This window comes from Cupressus sempervirens, chromosome 2, assembly GCF_028749045.1.
Source record: "Cupressus sempervirens isolate cs-2001-9-10 chromosome 2, ASM2874904v1, whole genome shotgun sequence".
Lineage (NCBI taxonomy): Eukaryota > Viridiplantae > Streptophyta > Pinopsida > Cupressales > Cupressaceae > Cupressus > Cupressus sempervirens.
The window spans coordinates 623,075,678-623,099,242 of record NC_143119.1 but is presented as its reverse complement, the minus strand read 5'-3'; the positions used below and the strand labels follow the sequence as shown (position 1 = coordinate 623,099,242).

Below are 23,565 nucleotides of genomic sequence, written 5' to 3'. Positions count from 1 at the left end.
CAGGTCATATTGAAACCGCAGTTAAGAACAAATTCATTAGTTGCTTTGACACTATCTCACATGCCCCCCACAATTTAGGATGATTGAAGCCCTTTCAAATTTTGTTGATGATCACCATTGCTCCTCCAACTGCTTTGTTTAAGGTTTTCCATATGTCAGAAAGAAAACTAAAGGGACAAAATTACAGATTTTTCAATGTCATTGCTGTATTGACTTTTATTTCATCCTCCCTATTTCTGAGTGATTTATCATTTGTGAGTTTTTGTAGGTTTTTGCAATACTTTTAAAGTTTTTTTGCCATTTTTGGGGGATTTTAATATGATTTCAATGCATTTAAATCAACGTTCCACAAAATTTCTTGACATGGGGATGCGGGGATAGATTTTAGAGATGGGGGAACAAAGGCCTAAGTTTGGGGATGACAGGGGGCTGACATGGGAACAACAACGAAATAGTGGTGGAGGGGGTGGTGCTGATACACAAATTGAAGTGAATTAAAATCTTCAAGTCAAAATCTGCAATATAATGTGTTTGCAAGCAACCAATTAATGAAAAACTGATTTTCTAAAGTTAAAGATTGCATTTAGCATCTGCCATATAGAAAGTGACTTAGCGGCATCCCCAACAAAGGTGGTGGAAATGGGGGAAAATTTGCCCCAATTCCTTAAGTGTAAAAAACGTCTCCCTATAGGGGATGCATGTTTTTTGGGAGGTGTAAAGTGTCCCCATGGAACAATGCTTTAAATGCAAAAAGGTCATTGAAAATTAGGTCAATGATTTTCAGGGAAAAACTTGGCAAGGTTCAATATTCAAGATTAATCAGGTATAATCAGGATTTTTTGCAGATTTCTGCTTCTATGGGTATGGACACTAGTTTCACCATGAATCTCTAGCAACAATACCTTCCATTTAACTACTATTTCTATTCAACATGCAGAAAAATATACTCTAAAGTGATGAAATGTAGAAGCCATAGATTAAAACAGCCCTGATAAGTGACAACTATATTGTCTTCTCGCGAGAAAATATGTGAAACGGGAATACTTGCAGTTTTCTCGCAAGAAAACTCTATCGAGAATCTATTTTGAGAAAAGTCTTAAATCTCAGCGATAAAATCGTCACTTCTCGGCAATAAATCATGAATTTCTCGCGAGTGACACTAATAAAATGCCCAATGACTTGCCCAATGATTTTTCATTTTGCATTTTTGAGCATTTGGAGGAGAGAAGGGTTTGGAGAGAAATAGTGTTTGGCAGCCTTGTAGATTGATTGCAAGTGGATTTGAACTGGATTTGAAGAGATTTTTCAAGCAATTCCAAATTAACAAGTAAGTTTTCTAAATTCTTTTTCTTTTTAGTTAAAATTTGTTTTGTCCTACCTTAGTTGCATCCAACTTTATTGAAACTCTAGAATACTATTTGCAATGTTCTCTAACATGTTTTTAGAGCGTAATGAATAAGATCTAACACCATGTTTTTGCAAATTTTCCAAAAAAAAAAATCATAGCTTTCTCAATACTTTCATAACCTAACACTTTAAAAAAAAAAAGTTTCAGCTTTTGTTTAAACTTTGAAAAGTTCTAATCTAATTTAGTTTGTCCCTAAATATGTTTATTAAATTTCTAAATTTGTGGCTTCAATTTGAATTTTGTATGTGTAGGTTGATTTTTCATTAAATGGAAAATATAAATTCCTCTACAACTGGGTCAGCTTTAGCATCTTTCAGTGGCCCTATACGTGCATTGCCATATGGATTCCTAGACATGCACCCTAGAGGGGCTAGAGAGAAGGCATGGAAATATGCCTTTGAAGGAACTGAGTATAATAGTGTGACAGGCATAAAATGCAAAAAGACAAATTTGCGGAGGCATATCTCATTTGAAGTACCGCCTTGCAAGGATCAAAAAGTGTGACATAAGGATTTGTGATGAGAGCACAAAGGAAATAAAGAGAGATGATTGCCTTGCTTTCTATTCAAGTTTGTAGCTTCGGTTAGACAATATTTGTAATTGATATCAGAATCTATACATATGGATATATACATCAATATGATTGCATACTGATACACACACACACACACACACACACATATATTCTGAATTATATCAATTTTGTATTTCTTGATCCTTGTATCATAACCAATATCATATATTGTATCAAAGTAATATTTCATACTTATCGATCCTTGTTTTGAATCAATACTGTTTTGAATACTCCATATTGGGCTGCGATCTCACTATATTGGTTATCAATGTCATTATCGATGGTGAACAAGTAATTGTTCATTACTACTTGTTAACTCCGATCGGATATGATCGTGAATGGTCATGTCTCCATTCCGAGACATGCCCATTCACAATCACACCCTTTCATGATGTATCTATAATACATTTGCCCGATTTTGCTAAGCATCGAAATCTATTAATGCTGGTATATCAAAGGAACGTAAGCATCTCAAGTATAAGAGAATTTATGTTACTTCTATAGTAATATATAGAGATTCTGAAGCAAATCAAATTCATTGGCATCAATGGTTAAACCTACAAATAAAATCGTGCATTAGTCAAGCCTTATATTGAAATCTAGTAAGAAACTTTACATGGTATCAAAGCCAAGTTAATGAGAGATCTCATTAAGTTTAATAGATCAGATTTCACATTAAGTTGTAGTCTCTCATTATTCTTCAAGGTGACAAACATGTTCAGATTCAAATGTCACCTTATTGGGCTGCGATCTCACTATATTCGTTATCGATGTCATTATCGATGGTGAACAAGTAATTGTTGATTACTACTCGTTAACTCCAATCGGATATGATCGTGAATGGTCATGTCTCCATTCCGAGACATGCCCATTCACAATCACACCCTTTCATGATGTATCTATAATACATTTGCCCGATTTTGCTAAGCATCGAAATCTATTAATGCTGGTATATCAAAGGAACGTAAGCATCTCAAGTATAAGAGAATTTATGTTACTTCTATAGTAATATATAGAGATTCTGAAGCAAATCAAATTCATTGGCATCAATGGTTAAACCTACAAATAAAATCGTGCATTAGTCAAGCCTTATATTGAAATCTAGTAAGAAACTTTACATGGTATCAAAGCCAGGTTAAGGAGAGATCTCATTAAGTTTAATAGATCAGATTTCACATTAAGTTGTAGTCTCTCATTATTCTTCAAGGTGACAAACATGTTCAGATTCAAATGTCACCTTATTGGGCTGCGATCTCACTATATTGGTTATCGATGTCATTATCGATGGTGAACAAGTAATTGTTGATTACTACTCGTTAACTCCAATCGGATATGATCATGAATGGTCATGTCTCCATTCTGAGACATGCCCATTCATGATCATATCTGATTGGAGTTAACGAGTAGTAATCAACAATTACACCCTTTCATGATGTATATATAATACATCTGCTCGATTTTGCTAAGCATCGAAATCTATTAATGCTGGTATGTCAAAGGAACGTAAGCATCTCAAGTATAAGAGAATTTATGTTACTTCTATAGTAATATATACAGATTCTAAAGCAAATCAAATTCATTGGCATCAATGGTTAAACCTGCAAACAAAATCGTGCATTAGTCAAGCCTTATATTGAAATCTGGTAAGAAACTTTACATGGTATCAGAGCTAGGTTAAGGAGAGATCTCATTAAGTTTAATAGATCATATTTCACATTAAGTTGCAGTCTCTCATTATTCTTCAAGGTGACAAACATGTTAAGAGTCAAACATCATCTTACAAGTGCTGACAACTTTGAATCCTGGAAACTTCATATAGTGATGCTATTAAAAGAGAACAAATTAGATTCCTCTGTAAAAGAAGAAAAGGAAGAACCTAAAGATGATCCAAAGAAAACTCTATGGATCGAGAATAATGAGAAGACCATGAAAATAATAGTGGATGTTGTTTGCGATCATGTAGTGCCTATTGTGGCAAAACATGCAACAACATATTGCATGTTTAAAGCTCTTGAATATGCATTCATTATAAATAACACTGGTAGAAAACTTGCTCTTAAAAGACAAATGATTAATATTAGCATGAATAAAGGAGAAACAATAAATGCCTTCATGAGAATCACAGAATTGAGAGATCAATTATCTTCAGTTAGTTATGAGATTGACAACCAAGAGTTATCCCTAATAGTATTAGGAGGATTACCAAATTCTTCGGAATCATTTGTACAAGTACAAGATCTAAAATTCGAAAACTAGATCGATTAAGATCTGATTGTCGTCAAGAAGAGTTGAGATTAATGACTAAAGGAAAACATAAAACCTTAGATGAAGACATTCATGTTCTTAACACCAACTCTCATAAGAAGGGTAAGAAGAAGAACACCAAGAGGAAAAGAGACTTTCATGGAAAAGGACAATCAAAATAGAAGAAAGACTTGTCTAAAATTCAATGTTTCAAATGTGATCAATATGGACATTATGCACTAAATTGTCCTGATCGATCAATACTTCAAGCATCATTGGCCAAAACTGATAAATCAAATGAAGGTCAAGATTTTGAAAAATATGCCTTCTACTTAGCCTTGTCTAGTCAAATATCAACCAAGTCCAACTCTTGGATAATTGACAATGGATCTTCAAGACACATCATTGGATATCAATATAACTTAGAAAGCATGCAAATAGAAACAAATGAAAAGTTACAATTGGGGATAATTCTGCACATTTCGTAAAAGGAATTGGGACCTGCACCATCAAATTAAAATCCAGAAAATCTATTCAACTTTTTGGAGTTCCATATATACTAGCTATTAAAAGGAATTTAATATCTATATCAGCACTTGAAGATGATGGTTATAGAATTACATTCATGGAAGGCAAAGTACTAGCATGGGCAAAGAATTCAACCATAAAGAAGGCTCAAAGTTTAGGAGTAAGACAAGGACTATTATATGAGCTTTGCACTGAGACTAATCTTGCACTTGTTCATGAGACTTCAGATTCAAATGAAATTTGGCATAGAAGATTAGGTCATATCAACTTTTGTTCTTTAACCTCTATGGGGAAGTTGGTAACTAGAATGCCCAAATTAAGTCAAATTCATAATGAATCCTGCAAAGGTTGTGCCTTGGGGAAAAACACAAAAAAGTCATTTCCTCATAGTTTGAGCAGAACTAAAGATGTGTTAGAACTAGTGCACTTGGACCCATGTCTACACCATCCATAGGAGGGTTTTTCTACTATGTGATATTTGTTGATGATTTTTCAAGGAAGATATGGATATACTTGCTTAATTATAAAGAATCTGAAGAGATTCTTTCTAAATTTAAAGAATTCAAAACTATCATTGAAAACTCATTAGAAAGGAAAATTAAAATTCTTAGAACAGATAATGGGAAAGAATACACTTTTGAAATATTTAAAGAATTCTGTAAACTTCTTGGGATTAAGAGGGAGTTTACAATTCCCTACAACTCTCAATAGAATGGAGTTGCTGAAAGGAAAAATAGAACCATTGTAGAAGCTGCTAGGGCTATGATATTTGACCAAAACTTGAGCATTTCATTTTGCGCTGAAGCATCTAATACAACAGTCTATATTCAAAATAGATGTCCTCACTCACATCTAGACAATAAGACTCCTGAAGAAACATTTTTAGGTATGAAACCTGACATTAGCCATTTAAGGATATTTGGATGTCCTGTGTATGTTCAAAGGAGAAAAGGACAAAGTTAGAACCTGTTGGAGGGAAAGGAATTTTTATTGGTTTTAGTGAAATAGTAAAGGATTACAAAATCTACATACCTAGACAAAAACAAATAGAACTCGGCAGAGATGTCATCTTTGAAGAAGACATTGCTTTCAAAAGAGCCAAAATTTCAGATGAACTAGATACACCATATGAATGACTTATCCTGTTCCCTAGAAGAGGCTTCTGCTCCTGAGATTCAGAGGGAGTACTCTGAAGAGACTTCAAATGAAAATGAGATACTTCTTGAGACTTAAGAAGAGAGTCTTGACAATAATTCTAAAAGGCCACTTTGGGAAAGAAAATTATAGAGGAAGGAGATGAATTTGCAGCACCTTCAGGGACATTCAGCGAAAGCAGAAGACCTCGAAAATTAACATACAATGCATTCATGCGCGAGATTCCAAACTCTAAACCTTCTAATGCTTCTGAAGCTCTTAAACATCAAGTTTGGAAAAATGCAATGGTGGAAGAATATCAATGTATACTAAAAAATGATGTTTAGGATATAGTTCCTAGGCCTAAAGGAAAATTTGTTGTTTCATCCAAATGGCTCTTCAAAGTTAAGTATGCTGTAGATGGTAGCATTGAAAAACATAAAGCAAGTTTTATGGCTAGAGGATTCTCTCAAAAGGAAGGAATCGACTTCAAAGAAATTTTTACACCAATTGCTAGTTATGCCTTAGTTAGAACTGTAATCGCCATTACGGTAGCTAAAGGTTGGAAAAATCATCAAATAAATGTAAAAACTGCTTTTCTAAATGGAAAGATTGGGGAAGAAGTATACTTAGAACAACCAGAAGGATTTGTGACTCATGATGTTGCTTCCTATGTATGTAAATTGAAAAGGGCTCTATATGGACTCAAACATGCTTCTTGAGCCTGGTATGAAAGGATTCATAAATATCTTCTAAGTCTTGGATTCACCAAGAATGATGTTGATGCAAATCTTTACTTCAAAGTAACTAAAGGTGATATAATGATGCTAATCCTTTATGTTGACGACCTTCTGATTACAGGATAATACCATCTCATTAATCAGTGTAAGAAAAAAATGACTTTTGAATTTGACATGGACTTGGGGATTCTTCATTACTTCCTTGGATTGGAAGTTCGTGAGAAATCTGGGAATATCTTCCCTCATCAAAAGAAGTATACTATCGATATTATGAAAAGATTTGGAATGTGGAACTGTCAACCTATGTCAACACCTATGGAAACCAACTTACACAAGCTAAAGGAAGCAAGTGCTGAATCTAGACTTATTGATCCCACTTTATACAGATAGATAATTAGGTCACTGATTTATCTTGTGAATTCCACTTTATACAGACAGATAATTAGGTCGCTGATTTATCTTGTGAAAACTCAACCAAATATTTGCTATGCTATGAATGCATTAAGTTAGTTCATGTGTGAACCTCTAGAAATGCATCTTGTTGCTTTGAAGCATATATTAAGGTACCTTCAAGGCACTATTGTGTATGAACTTAAATATGAGAATACTAGCTTGGAGTTACATGGATATACTGATTTTGATTGGGCCGGAAGTGTAAAAGACTAAAAAAGCACATCATGATGTTGTTTCAGTTTAGGATCAGCTATGATCTCATGGATTTGCAGGAAGCAAGCTTCAATCACTCTGAGTTCTACTGAGGCAGAGTATATTGCAACAAGAATGGGAGCAAGAGAAGTAGTGTGGCTTCGGAAATTGCTTTCTAATTTATTCTGTGAGCCTCTAAAACCTACCACTATCCACTATGATAACCAAAGTTGTATCAAGTTGTCCGTGAATCTTGTATTTTATGACAGATCCAAGCATATAAAAATCCCTTACCATTATGTAAGAGACATGGTGGAAAGAAGAACTATTTAGTTGGAATATATTAATACATGTGATCAAACAGCTAACATTCTCACCAAGCCTCTTCCTAAAGTGAAGGTTGATCATTTCAGAAAGAAACTCGGTGTGGTTGAAATGTAGGTTTATGAGATCGGGTCTCAACTTTGTAAATTTGTATTATTTTTAATAAAGATGTTTAAAGTGTAAACTCTTTTGTCATATGCGTGACTCTATGTCTTATGGGCCTACCCTATGTACATTATTAAAAGGTGACAATCTTTTATAATGAAATGTTGATTCTTAACATTATAAGGTGACAACTTTATAACGATTAGATTACTATTATAATGATTATCATGTGACTTGATATTCATGAACAAGTCATGATAGTTAAAATGACATATTGATAGATATCATGTGACATGATATCTGTAGAAGATCATTATGTTCTATTATCATGGTGGATATTATGAGACGTAATATCTATGGATATACCATGATCTCTTATGGTAGGCATCATGAGACTTTATGTTTGTGCACACACCATAAAATAAGAAGAATATCATGAGACTTGATGTTCTTAAGCATATCACAAGTTAGGTGATATCACTTTTCAAAATAAGGAGAACTTATTGAAATATATATATGTACTTTGTCTTCTCTAGCTAAGAGGGAGTGTTAAAGAGTGTAGCTTCGGTTAGACAATATCTGTAATCGATATCAAAATCTATACATATGAATATATACATCAATATGATTGCATACTGGTATATATACACGTATATATTCTGAATTATATCGATTTTGTATTTCTTGATCCTTGTATCATAACTGATATCATATATTGTATCATAGTAATATTTCATACTTATCGATCCTTGTTTTGAATCAATACCGTTTTGAATTCTTCATATTAGGTTGTGATTTCACTATATTGGTTATTGATGTCATTATCAATGGTGAACATGTAATTATATATAGCTACTTGTTAACTCCAGTTGGGTACGATCATGAATGGTCATGTCTCCGTTTGGAGACATACCCATTCACAATCACACCCTTTTGTGATGTATACATAATACATCTGCCCGATTTTGCTAAGCATCAATCTCTATTAATGTTGGCATATCAAAGAAATGTAAGCATCTCAAGTATAAGAGCATTTATGTAATTTTGTAGTAATATATATAGATTCTGAAGCAAATTAAATTCATTGACATCAGTGGTTAAACCTGCAAACAAAATCGTGCATCAGTCAAGCCTTATATTGAAATCTGGTAAGAAACTTTACACTTTCTACCCAAGAAGAGAAAAAGTTGCAAAGGGAAAGGGAGAAATTGGCCTTGAGGTCATCCATTTCCGAATTGCAAGGTATGTCTCATTTGTAAGATTCACTTTACTATTTTCTAATCACCACGATTAGTTTGGAATCTTTGGATTTGCTAAAACAATGAACAATAATGAAATGATGTGGGTTGTGACTAGGTATCCCAGTCACCCATGATGAAGAAGAAGCAGTTGAGGGCATAGTGGGCTCTATTTGTGGCCCTCCACACACCCTACCATATGCTCAATTTAAACTTTTTGCTAGTTCTTGTTGACCACAAAAATCTCCTCTTGATGGATTTTTTGTGCATAAAAACACACTTGGAGCACAACCATCATTGGAGGGTATTGGATGGAACAGTGATGTGCGTTGACAAGTTGACATTTAATGAGCTGATTTTTGGTATTTTAACATTCCCTTAAACGTTGCAGGAAGTCCCTATTTTTTAAATTTTGTGACTGGTTGTACGGTGGTGGGAAAGGGCTACAAGGAATCTACTCCTATAGACTAAAGTGGGAGGTTAGTTCACTTGTTTCAAATTTTAATACTTTAAAATTTTACAATTTACTTATTTGTGTTGAATGTAAATTTCTTTAATCAAAGTTGTGTACTTAATTTCATTTTTATTTTGCGTTTTTAGATTTCTCAAAAATGTTGTTTCCAAGGCTAAAGATGTGGTTGAAGATCAAAAATTACAATGGAAACAATTTAGCTGCACCATACTTTTAGTTGGATGGACGGATGGAAGAAATCGTGCTATCATCAATTTTTTGGTTTCTTGCCAGGATCAAGTAGTCTTTCTTAAATCCTTGGATGTCTTGGACAAGGTAAAGATGGCTGAAACTGGTTCTAATGCTAGAGAAAGTTGTGATGGAGGTTGGGGCTGCTAATGTAGTGCAAATAATATCCAACAATGCAGTAGCATATGTGGTAGCGGGTAGGATCTTGCAAGTTAAGCAAAGAACACTATGTTGGTCTTTTTGTTCAATGCATGTTATTGACCTTCTTTTGGAGGATATAGGGAAATTGTATTGGGTGAGACTGGTTGTAGAGGATGCAAGGAAGGTAACAAAATGTATCTACAATCACCCTTGGGTGCTTCGCTTGATGAGAGAATTCACCCATGGGAAGGAGTTAGTTAGACCCGCAGTCACAACGTTTGCAACCATTTTCTTAATGTTACAAATTCTTATTGGTTCTTTGAATCCTTTGAAGCAATTGTTTGTGAGTCAACTAGGGCTAGACTCAAGTTATTCAAAGAAGTGTACTAGAAAGAGTGTTGCACTCATTGTCTCTGACAAACACTTTTTTGATCATGCTACAAAAATTGTGGAGGTAACTTGGAAACTTCAAAAGTTGAATATTTAATATTTTTGTATTCAATAATCAAGTCTTCCATTGTTAATTTGTAGCCCTATTGTCTGATTAATGATGATCATTTTCTATGTTTCAATTGTAGGTGGCAAAGCCCTTGGTTAAAGTTCTTCGCTTGGTAGATGAGGAGCAAACCCCAATGGGGTCTTTTTATGAGGCTTTTTATGAGGCCATGGATAGAGCCAAAGAGGCTGTAAGAAATCATTACCGGGGGGACAGCCTAAATTTGAGCCCATATGAGCAATTATTGATAGGCGGTGGAGCAATCAGCTCTACCAACCCATTCATGCGGTAGGGTATTTCCTCAACCCTCGTTTTCGCTTCTCTCCATTGTATGGGGATCCCAATGGAGATCATGGAGGGCTTTAGTGAATTCATGTGGAGGATGGTACCCAACGTTGAGGTGAGATATCTCATTGTGGCCAAGATGGAAGTATATCAAAATGCAATAGGCAAGCTATCCTCCTCGGGCTTGGCAAGGAGAGGAAGAAACACTCAAACCCTTGGTACAATATTTGGATTTTGGTGTCTTTCACATGCATGATAAGTAGATAAATAATAAGTTACAAAAATATGTTCTCACCTTGTTTTCTAACTCTTTAATATTTATCTTGTTAGAAGCTTGGTGGCAAAATTTGGGTGGAAATGTCCCAAATCTGCAAAAACTTGCCCTTTGCATCTTATGTCAGCCATGTAGCTCATCCAGTTGTGAGCATAATTGGAGCTTATTTGAATCCATTCACACAAAGAAGAGGAACATGTTGGCATAGAAATACCTAGATGTCCTTGTCTTTGTGCAAAATAACCTTAAGTTGCACATAGGAAAAGTAGAGTCAACACCAAGTGGTCTACTTGATTTGGATGACATAGATCCCTTTGGTGATTGGACAGCATAAGAGAAGCCTCCATTGTTCACAGAGGATGAAATATAAGATTTGGAGAGGAAGGTTATGGAGTAGGGTGGTTTGCACCCAAATTTGATGGCATTAAGGAGGAGGAAAGTGAGAGTGAGGATATAGAGGACAGTAAGAGTGAGGATTTAGATGATGAGGATTCATTGCCAATGCCAGTACCAACACCAGCTACATCCATGATGGATATCGAGTCACAACCACATTCATAGAGGACTATTGGGGCTAGACCCCTTGCCACTCCCATAGTCTTTACTAGAGCTAGTGGGAAGGGGAAGAGGAAGATGTAGATTAGTTTTGTATTGTACTTGACATTTGTATTTGCTTATCAATTTACAAAGACACATTGCTATTTTTAGTTTGCTTCAAAGTTTAGAGTCTCTGACTATGGCTTCTAAATCAGCTTGTTTGGTTTGCTTACTCAATTGTAAACTAATTAGATGCATCCCTTTGTCAAGTTTTGCAAAAAAATGCATTTCTAATTAAATTTAAGTCTTTTTTACAATTCCCTATATTTTCTTGAGAAGTTGCCACTTTATCTTTGATATTTGCGGAGAACTTTTTTTTTTTGCTTCACCAATAAGTGGCAGAGAACAAGATTTTAAACTTATGGTAGAAACCATGCAATAGTCCAAAATGATACAAGTAAATCACCATGAAAACTAACAGTGAATTGATAATAGTTTTGGCAATATTATTGCAACAATCTCTCCAAGTCTCCCCTTTACAAATGATAAGTATATACCTTACATATTTTTTCAAATACAATGAATGGCCAAGGTTGATTCAAGATTAAGGGCCAAGATCATGCCAACATTGTCCAAATCCAACTAATAGCTACAAGCATTAGATGCTTGACCAATTACACTAAAGCATAACTTTGTGGGCTAATTAGAAAATTACGTTGTTTTATTTGACCAATCAGAAAATAGGTTAGGTAGAAGAGTTATGTGGACTCCATGTACGCTTTACATGATCTAATCGGATATTCTTCGACACTTGCAACTGGAACCTTCTAATTCATTGAAGATGAATAGATGCCATCTCAACATGCTTATCTTACGAACTTGATTGACTCCTTAGAGATGAAGAAATATCTCTTGATACTCAACACTATCAAGTCTTAGACTGATTGTGATGGCCCAAGTTGTTTCATCTTCATGAATTCTCTCTATCTTTTGGAAATCTTTTCATTGAAATTACTCGTACAAACCTGTGCTTAAAATATTGATTTCTTCGCCTTGGCATTTGAAATGATGGGGTGCTCCAAGATGCTTCAGAGTTGATCTTGGATTTCAGAAGGAAATTCAAGTCTCTGATAATTTTCCTTCACTTGCAGAAATGTTCAATTTCTCTTTTTGCAACTTGCTCTTTGAATTCTATTTTGATAACTTGATCTTCAAGTTGGACCTGCACCTTCATTTTATCCTTCGATCTAAAACACCATCATGCTTGTTTTCTTTGCTCAATAGCCAATCATTTTTAGATCTTTTTTCTTGAAGTCCTGAGCTTGATCTTGTATTAAGTCCATTAAATAAATATGGAATTCATTATAAGCCTTGCATTTTCACCCTCAAATAACTTGAAAATTTCTATTTAGCCTATTTTTAAACTATTTCAACATGCAATTAAAAGAGAAAACTGAATTCAAGAGGGTCAGATTGCATCTTAAGGTTGGATTGAAAGTTTATAAGCAGATGGAAATTTGATGGATGTTGGACAATGGTGTCCAAGGCAAGTGTGGATCTTGGACACCCTTCTCCCCTCCCTTGGACAGCATCCATGCTTATCCCCGTAACCTTTTTGTGCCCTTTCTAACAAACTCAGCTTTATCTTCTATCTTGTTATTTTGAACCGTTGTAATATGGGTACTGAGGGACACTGGGATAGGTTTTTGGGATGGGGGAAAAGAGGTTTGGATTTGGTGATGCTGGTTTGGGGGTGGGGGGTGCTGTAATATACTATACATATTCTTGAAATACTAGTTATGAAATGATGCATAACAGTATAAAACTAATAATACCCAATACTTGAACATAGCAAAATTGCAACATATCCAATTCAGAATATAGTATACTTGAACATTAAACATTGAAGTTTTCATTTTGAACATTGAATATCTGATTGCTAATTAGTACTAAAAAAAATTAAATTATTGGCTCGCAGAAGATTCTGATTTATATTATATCAAAATGTATTATAAAGATAATTAGAATAAGTAGAAATATCATGTCGAAATGTACAAGTACAAAATCATGTCAAGATGTAGTGAAGGGAGGCCTCTAATCAGCCCTCAAGATAAAATCCTCATTACTGGAACTACTCGACTTAACACCAATCAGCCCTACATGTCTAGCTGCTGCAGTCTTATCCTCATCAATGTGTGATGGCTCCTTTGGCTCTAAAACAAGTGAAAACTTAAAAAAGGAAAAAATAAGTCACCATTTTGTCATTTTATGGCTCCCCTAGTTCTGAAAAAATGAAAACTTAAAAAACAAATAACTCACTTCTTTGTAATTTTGACACCGTTTGGTGATTGGGGATGTACAGATGTCCCCAAGATGGTCGAGGGACTCCTTGATGTCCCGGGGACATCTTCTTGTCCCTGTGTCTCGGTGGGGAGTTGGTGGTGTTGCAATGGGGGAGTGCCACGTCCCCGATCCGGGAACAAGGGGGTTTTATATGGGGGATTTGTCCCTGAGTTACACTGATATCTTCAGATTGAAACACACCTTGGATCATTGATTTGATTCTGAGATCAAGATTTTAATCATGAATCTCCATTGATTTTAGATCAAATTTTGCATTTTTGTAGGAAGGAAGTTGATCTTTCAACATCAAGGTTCGAATCAGATTTTCATAGTGTAAAGGCCCGACTGCATCTTGGAATGCCCTTATTCCTAAGCAAGAATCAACATGCTACAAATCTTCATGAAAACTAAAGGGTGGAGGTCTGGTGGTCTTTGGACACAAGTGTGCAAGGGAAGTACTGAATCTGCACTACCTTAGGACAGGCTTGCCTAAAACTGCTTTTAAGGTGTCATGCCTTCTCTAAAACCATCTCACTAACTTTGCTCTTTCCTTTTCAGATTTACATATCTTCTTGATCAAATGAAGTGGTCTTTGATGCCTTGATTTCTACCTTAATTTTAAAGCTTTGAATGTGAATTTCTTTGGTAATGGATCTACAACTGGGTAGAAATCATCACAAAGTTAGAATAGGGCTTTTATTCAAGGGAAGAAATTAAGGTGGGCTTGAACATGTTTGTCCAAGGTAAGTGTGGAATTTGCACTCCCCTTGGACAGCCCTGTCCAAGGTGAGTGCAGAATGAGTGCAGAATATGCACTACTAGGGACAGGTTACCAAAGTTGCTGACTGCCCCCCCCAACCCTCACTTAAACATTAAACTTTTCAATTGCTTCTCCAAAATTTGGTTGATTTTCAAGTTGATTCCCATTATTCTTGATTCAATCTCCGTGCCTGGAATTTGATTGCCTTCATTTGGAAAATGCATACTTTTACTTAATCTTTTCAGATCAATTTTGCAAAAAGATCAAATTTCATGATATCATGCTCAAAGTCTACTCATACTTTGTTGATTTTTCATCTTCACCTCCATAAGACATCCTCAATCCTCTCCAATCAGACTTATATTCTCTCTTAATGATCAGATTTTGGGCTCCAAGTATGATTCTCCACTTCACATCATGTATCGACTAAGGCAATTTATTTGTTATGGTGAACAACATGGAAATTCTGCTACAAGATTGTAATAGAGGTGAATTGTTCATGCTGATTGTAATTTATATAGAATGTCTAACAAATTTTAAAGTAGTGTTGGGTCAATAGAGAAGCCAAGAATTTTATAAAAGATCTTATATATATAGGCATGCTAATCTGAGATAATAAATGAGAATTAAAGAATTATAGTTGAATAACTATTAGTAAGGATTCTTAGTGGAGTATAACTATAATCTATCATTCAAAACTAAATTGTGAATAAGTAGTTGTTTCTTTCACTTTTATGGCTAGAGGTCTCTGTTTTTCTTTGATTCACTCATACAGGTGGTTGTTACCTAATAAAGAGGCAGATGTTTATCAAGCACCAAATAACATCAATTGAATCTAAGGTCATAAATTATATGATTCTCCCCTTCACATCATATATTGACCAAGGCAATTTATTTGTTATGGTGAACAACATGGAGATTCTGCTACAAGATTGTAATAGAAGTGAATTGTTCATGCTGATTGTAATTTATATAGAATGTCTAATGAATTTTAAAGTAGTGTTGGGTCAATAGAGAAGCCAAGAATTTTATAAAAGATCTTATATATATATATATATATATATATATATATATATATATAGTGGCATGCTAATCTGAGAAAATATTTGAAAATTAAAAAATTATAGTTGAATAACTATTAGTAAGGATTCTTAGCGGAGTATAACTATAATCTATCATTCAAAACTAAATTGTGAATAAGTAGTTATTTCTTTCACTTTTATGGCTAGAGGTCTGTGTTTTTCTTTGATTCACTCATACAGGTGGTTCTTACCTAATAAAGAGGCAGACATTTATCAAGCACCAGATAACATCAATTGAATCTAAGGTCATAAATTATCTCTTAATGGCAATTTGCATTCCATGATAAGAGACACAAGTTCTCTATAGTAGGGTAGAGGAATTGGCGAAAGAAGTAAACAAAGATGATCTTGAGTTATTCACATCTTGAAAATTGCTTCTTTGAGATCAATACAATCTTCTACTGAATTCTTTCAATTCCAACGAAATTATATTTATACCCCTGAATTGGAGTATGCCCTATTTATCATAAGAAAATGGTAGATATCAAATCCTTACAATGAGAATATCATGAAATTTTATGACATGAAAGAACATAATAAAGAAGAGATGCAAACAAAGGCCAAGGAGGGAAGCTTCTAAAATAAAGTCAAGTGAAAGTGAGCAACCAATGACAAGGGAAACACAAAAGTGCAAGTCTCTATTGTGTGACAAATTTAATCTTCGATTTTCATTAAAATTGGAAGAAGTTACCATACATGTGCTTAAAATATGTTACATATTTAATCTACTGCGAATGTTTTACATATTTAATATTCTTTATTAATGAAAATAAAATAAGAAAAAAATAATGTTTCCTACATTGATTATATCTATGTTTATATTATAAGACAAAAGAAGAATTCTATAGTGACATGAAAAATTAGAAGCATACATGAAGAAGGATTTATTGCAGATTTTTATTAACTTGTGAAAAGCACAAATTTAGTCAAGAATAAATATTTTATATTGCATTAAAGCAAATAAGAGATTAGAGATGTGTGGTAAAAAGCATACATCTTTGCATCTCATTATATTTCTGCTCCATCTGAAACACTCTGTCACTTCTTCTTTAAACTATTTGATTTTTAGTAAGCATAGATCATAATGGCATAAATCGTGAATTGTATGTAGATCAATATGCTCAATTGATAAAGTAGTGGGAATTTACCAAACAATTGTGACATCTAAATAGAAATACTTCACTTGGCAAGTAAATTTTACCAAATAAATAAAAAATCCTAAAATTAAACGTAAAACCCCTAAAAAATGCGGTTCGCTCAGCTTGTCAAGCTCTTTTTGAATTCACTAAAGCTTCTCAAATACCAAAATAGGTAAAATAAAAAAATGATTGTAACATAAAACCCCTAAAAAATATGGCTTGCTTACTTTGTTGATCTCTATTTGAATTCACTAAAGCTTATCAATCACCAAAATAGGTTCAAGGGAAATAATTGTTTCTTCAATGCTCCCATTGCTACCTTTGTTGTGGTATTTGTGCCTTTTGCAACCATTCATTTTTCTTAATCAAATTTTTACTTCGATGTCCTCTACCAATCCTTTTTAATCTTCATATTTTATGTACAGCTTCCAAGGTATGAAAATGGAGGAGACACTGAAAGTGAGACTTAATAATTGAGTTACTAGATTCCCTCCTAGACCTGGGAATTCCTTCAATTTTCTCGAAAGTTTGGTCCTTATGTCAAAAGTCTGCCACAGAGACTGAATTTTGCCGGGAATTCTCTTAGAGGAACCCTGGCAGAATTCATATGACCTTTGGGCTACTTTGGTTTCCAACATAGGAACCTGGGCAGAATAAATAAGACTCAAAGAAACACCCTTTTGTTTACTCTTTCAAAAAGTTTTTAAGGCCAAATTAGACTCGAGCACATGATTAGACTCAAATTACAATTCATAATTAATTTGAATTAAATGCTACTTGAGAAGAATTGGGATGTATAAAAGTGCCACACAACTATTATGAAATGTATGTTATACACTACAATTCATGCATATAGGCTAACATGTATATAAAACTATGGATTGAACAAAATCTAAAGAGATCTTTACTATGGTTAGATCTGGATCCGAAGCCTGCTTTCCTGGTTTCATTTAGTCTAATCCAAAGCTTCTTTTTTTGAATCATCTAGTATGATAATTAAGGTGTGAAGCTTACAATATGGCAACAATCACGACCTTGGCCTTAAACGGGTCTATAGCATTACTTTTTGTGCTTCTAATTTGCAACAGCAGAACGATGATGATTTGCTTGATAGTTTTTGATGATATTTGATCATGATGGCTAATTATTAATGTTGACATTATTGTTTTTGAACTGAAACATTGATATGGTGGTGTATTTTTCTATGTTGCTTTAATATTAGCATTGTGGTGTATCAACTTATTTGCTGTATATATATATAAACAGATATTCTTGTATAGACGAACCCCAAATGAATCCAAACCCAACCCAAAAACAATTTGAACGAATTTCGAACCCGAATCCAAACTGGCAACTTAGCTTAATAAACAAAATCCTACACTTTTTTGGATAACTAAGAATATAGGGATTGAATGGTAAATTAGCTTGAAGGTGAGTAGAAAATATTTACAAAGATTGCACAAATTTTTGAGAATTTTCACCATAATTGAAAAGCCTAAAAGACACAGGTTGATAAAACCACCAAAGCAATCAATATCCAAGATTCATTGGATGGGCCCAAACGCCCCTCAGAAATTTATGTAGATCAAGTGAAACCCACTCAGTTCAGATGACTTTGTTGTTCCTTGATTAAATTAATTAGTAAAAACTTGTTTCTTGCTGAACAAATGACGCACAAAATATATTAGAAATCAGCATTTGTTTGGAGGTTTTGAAACATGTACATCCAAATCCAAGAGAAGGGTTGTTAATTTTCCAAGTTCAGTTGTTACTTGTTACTTCTGTAAATCCTCACCCAAGTTTCCATCTCTCATAGCCATGAAAAGGTGAAGACCAAATGAATATCATTTATCGATATCATTTGACTTCTGTATTTTTAGATTTTTGATAAGTTTTTACTAATTAGCTTGATTTTTAACTTTTTTTTGTTTTGTTTTGCTTTTACTTTGAATCGGGTGCATATCCTAATTAAGGCAAAGTGTCCAGTAGGATGGGCTGCACCTAGTATGTTGAGGGTGCACAAAGGAATTTGTTTTCCAACTTTACCTATGTATTTGATGTGGGCATGTTTAGGGTAGAAATCAATTTTGGTCGGCATGTACAATCAGAGATCCTTGAAATCAAGTGACATTATATTTGGGGAAGTGATGCAGAAGGAAGCCCTTATGATCTTTTTATTCAAGAGGTCTTTCTCCTTTTATCGAATAATATTTCTGTAAACCCCTCTATAATCATCGCCTCTACCTCTTCATCAGCAAGTTGGTCAGAAATTTTGTTATCATCCCTTCTAATGCTTCCATATCTGGTAATTGGGAAGTTGATAAAGATACTATATACTAAAATAGGTTCAATAAAAAAATGATTCTAACATAAAAGGGTTTTTTTATCAGTGTGATACCAGCGTTGGGTTATGTCAGGACAAGTTTTCGAGACAGGGAGACTAAGGGCCTCATTTTCGGGACAGCCAGGGGACGGTCGAGGGGCAGCAATGTGGGGACGGTAGTGCAGGGAGAGGTATTGAATACTATCCATATAGAACTTGAAATGCCAATTATGAAATAATGTTTCAGTATAACATACCAAATTGAAATACTTGAACATAGCAAAATTGAAACACAAACTAGAACCATTGAACATTCAACATAGTGACATAGTACATACCCAATAGTAACATTCAAAAATCAAAATTCAAATAGAAATTCAGGTACCCGTCTTGACGGTGGCACGGTTGCGGAATGGTAGAGATGCAAGTACTTGGGTACTCGACAAGCACCTAGTTTGGGGATGTCTCGAAGGACATGTACTTCAAGGATGTTGTTTTGAGGGGGGCGGGGGGGGGGGGGGGGGCGGGGGGGGGTTTGTTGGAGTCCCCTGGTTTCACTGTTTTTAATCCTCCAGTGCTTCAGTCAATAATTTATTGTCATCTTCATGTCTTGATTTCTCCAAAGGATGCTTTGGCCCTTGGACCATTAGGCTGTACCTTTCATCTATTGTTTTGATACTTTTAAGTTTTCAAATTTGTCAAATCAAAGTAGCAGTGGCAAATGGTTGTATTTTCTATTCTCCCTCCATTACCACCTTCTGGGTGAGTATAACCCAACTCTGGCATCTAGATTGAGTTTTAATTGAACTTGAGCCTGGAGGTGACCATTTGATAACACCAAGGAAGTATTTTTCCAACCCCTTTATTAGGGAAGAATTGGCAGTCCCGTTCCCCCTGATTTCTTTCAGTTTTAGCCATGTTGATGAGCGATGCAGCTGATGCACTACTGCAGACGTTAAGCAGGAAATGCTATGGTTTTGGCATGATACATTTGTGAAAGGAACATAAACACATTTATTGGGATGTGGCACTGTACTTTGCCTTTGAAAAGTTATTATTTTTTAATTCTAGTCAATATTTTGCCCTTAAACTTATGACCCCTATCACAAACTAGAAATCATGAATTTCAGTATAGAGATTTGATTTTTCTTATTTACTCAAGAGAGAATAATGTTTACCACTACTTGTTGAATTGTTTTTGGATGAACAATACTAAATAGTAAAGGAATGTGGGGAAAAGTGAAGTTGCCAGTTCAAGCGCCTAGCCAAAATACCTTTTTTTGCATCAGCAAGTTTTGGAGCAACAATTCAGTTGTTCTGCTTGAATCTCAGGAGGGACATCAAATGACCAAAGAAGCGATGAAATGAAGTTACCATGAAGTTCAAATTTAATTTATTATTGTTAGATTTGAGTTATTTTTTGCATTTACTATCAATTAAGCTCTTCCTAGGTCTGACAAAATGTCAAAAACCAAGATACTCAGGTTGGCATCTTTGCTGCTTGTTTTTTTTCTAGCTCACCAGTTTCAAAATTTGACGGCATTAAATTAACTTGTGATATTGAAGCTGTATATTCTATTATTAGTAATGGTCATATTAACAGAGGATATATCACAATTTTGAATTATTAGTCCTTCATTGTTGCCTTGTCATACTCCTGAAGGATAAGATGTTTAGGTGAATGGCCTTGAGTTGTAGTAGGTACAAGAGTTCCATGTTAGTGGTGTGATCGACCTTTGGTTGTTTGGAAAATATGAATGCTGCAGTGCTGCTCTCAGGTTGAGATAAATAGCATTATGTTATAAATGCTAGTAACTAAAATCTTCTGCATGTATGGTGATGATAGAGTGAAACACGGGATACAACAGAGACAACTAACAAATGAACTAAGGAATTTAAGAGATAAGAGTAAGGAAGAAAAATTAAATGATAAGGACATCAGAAAATGCAAATTATACCCAAAAGATTGCCAATATGATTCTGTTTTTAACTTGCTGTAAATTGGACACAAAAATGACACATTAACATATTATTTCTATAAGACAAGGAAAATTGTAAGAATTCTGGCTAGGTAGGTGGCTCATATGAAATTGGAACTCCCTGATGAAAGATGTCATCTCCAAAGTTTGACCCTGAAATTCTAAGAATGCAGGAAAATTGTAAGAATTCTGGTTAGGTGGCTCATATGAAATTGGAACTCCTTGATGAAAGATGTCATCTCCAAAGTGTGACCCTAAAACTCTAAGAATGCATTCCACTTCAACATAGCAAGTATAAAGCAGTTTTCTTGGAAACGCAAAATCTCACCATGACAGAAATTATATTAATTAATTGCTTCAGTATTGCTTGAAACAAAAAAAGTGCTTTTACATTTCAAAATACATGTGATAGCATGCGAAGGACATCTCAAGTACTCAATGTATCAGAGTGAATTATTTGCTTATAGAAAAGGATAACAAAGATAACTATCCACAAGTAGAAATGCTTACATTGGATTAAACATTTATATAGACTGGGAGATTTTCTTAAGGCTGTAGGCTGACAATCAATTGCTAAATCTTCAGCAATACAATCATTAATGGTTCCTTAATTATTTTACACAGTTTAATTTACAGTTACTTTTTGTCATATGAAATTGACATCTCGAAATATTTAGTAATCATTTGCATCAATTCTAAATGATGCTAGAGACAACAAGCTCTAGTTTCTTTTCTGTTCAGTGCTTATTTGAACTGGGGTTCTAAAGGTTGCTCCTTGTTTTTTGTATCGGCATTTAACTTTAGGATTTATAGTTGAGGCATATGCTTTATTTACGTATCTCCTTGTACATTTCAAGGCTTTCCTTGTCTTACAAGTTTCTGGGTGTGAACATTCATGTGTGGTGTTTTCGCATTTGCAGTGCCTTCCAAAAAAAGTTGCGCTACACTGGTTCCCAAATAAACACACAGATGTATTTCTATTAGATCATGTTAACATTGGCAAATTGTATGCTACACAATTTGTAAACTATAGGAGACATCATGGGTTTTGTGGGAACTGGAAAAATATTGTTCGTGCTAATAAGCTAGAGGAAAGAGATACTTGTGTTTTCAAGTTGGTAAGCAAAGAATTTTATGTTTTTAGGCTGCATATTGTCAAGCCAAGGGACAAAAATGAAAAAATTCAAAACGATAAGAGTACACCAAAGGTAAATACTTGGGAAATATGCGACAAAAAATGTGAAAGGAAACTAATCTCTCAAAGACATGCAAAAGCATATCAGCCCAAACAGGCTGCAAGCATGTTCCAAGGCTATGAAAAAGTGAAGGGTTTACCTGAGGATACAAAAATTGATCTATTCACTTCATTGAGGGAGCAGAAACAGAATGCTGAATTCTGGAGTATCGAATAAAAATTGTAAATGAAGGATATGAGATTCTATGATTGATGCAAAACGCAGTAAGTAAAATTCATCTGATTACCAGTTTGAAATGCTTAGAACACATGTTGTCTCTTTATTTAAAATGTCACATCAAAATGTTTAGGACGATTTTTTGATTGGCCATTCCACATGTTTTGCAGGTAAAATTGCTACTATACCGTCCTACTAGAGTACCTTTAGAGATTCCTTAAATGTAAGTCACAGCCAGCCTAAGATCAGCTTGCTCGACTAGAAACTGCATTTAATCTTTGGGAACCGAAACTTACAGTGATACTCATTAGTATTATAATTCTGTTTCTTCACTCACAAAAATTGTAGTCTTTGTAAAGTCCAAGCTAATGATTGTAGTTCAGTTTTCTGAGGATCAAATGGTATGATCTTAAACAAGAAATGCATACATGAATTTTGGACTCAAGATTAAAAAGCTTGTGAAGATGCTCACAGAAAATTACAACATTTTATAAATGAATATGAAATTTCTGCGTTGACCATGAATTTTGATCTGTATAGTCATTGAGGCAGTTCACCATTATTTTGATAAACCTTATAAGATTTATTGCTTTGATAAGTGGGAGATATTTTCAACAGAAGTAAAGAAAAGATATTGCTATCAGGATTGAAGTGTAGTTTTCAAGTTAAACTCATTAACTTATGTTTCATGAGTAGTGGTTCACAAGAACCCATCTCTCATGAGAATGAAAGGTACACTTAGCACTCATTGTGTCTAGGTGGTGCTCACAAAGGTGAAGCATTGGACCTCCTTGGGAGGATACCCATTCCAGTATTATTCCAACCCAAGTGCATTTAACCGTGGAGTTTCCCTAAAGGTTAAGCCCACTTAGCTTGCTATGTCTTGTGCCTTGTAAAAAATTCATTATAGAGCCCCTTTTAGCTCATCAATTGATAAGTAGGAGATATTGTCCACATCAAGTCAGATTATGATATTGCAAGTCAAATTATGTTAAATCTTGATAGCAATATCATAATTTGACTTTTTGTGGAAGATATCTCCTCTTTGTCAATTGATGAACTAAAGGGACTCTATATTCAATTGTTCATAAGGCACAACATCTGCTGAAGGTTTTGCAAATGGGGTAACAAGCTAAGTGGGGTTAACCTTAGAG

At 34.5% G+C, this 23,565-nt stretch overlaps 1 protein-coding gene across 1 annotated transcript in view; it reads left to right on the top strand.

Annotated features, from left to right (window-relative positions):
- Positions 1–22,929, top strand: part of LOC149574917 (B3 domain-containing protein At2g16210-like) — a 36,079-nt gene extending 13,150 nt beyond the window's left edge. Inside the window, exons 5-6 of the mRNA XM_089812148.1 lie at positions 21,920–22,458; positions 22,582–22,929. Of these exons, the coding sequence (XP_089668274.1) occupies positions 21,920–22,411 (492 nt within the window). The 3' untranslated portion in view covers positions 22,412–22,458; positions 22,582–22,929. The remainder of the gene's footprint in view (positions 1–21,919; positions 22,459–22,581) is intronic.
- The last annotated feature ends 636 nt before the right edge of the window (positions 22,930–23,565 follow it).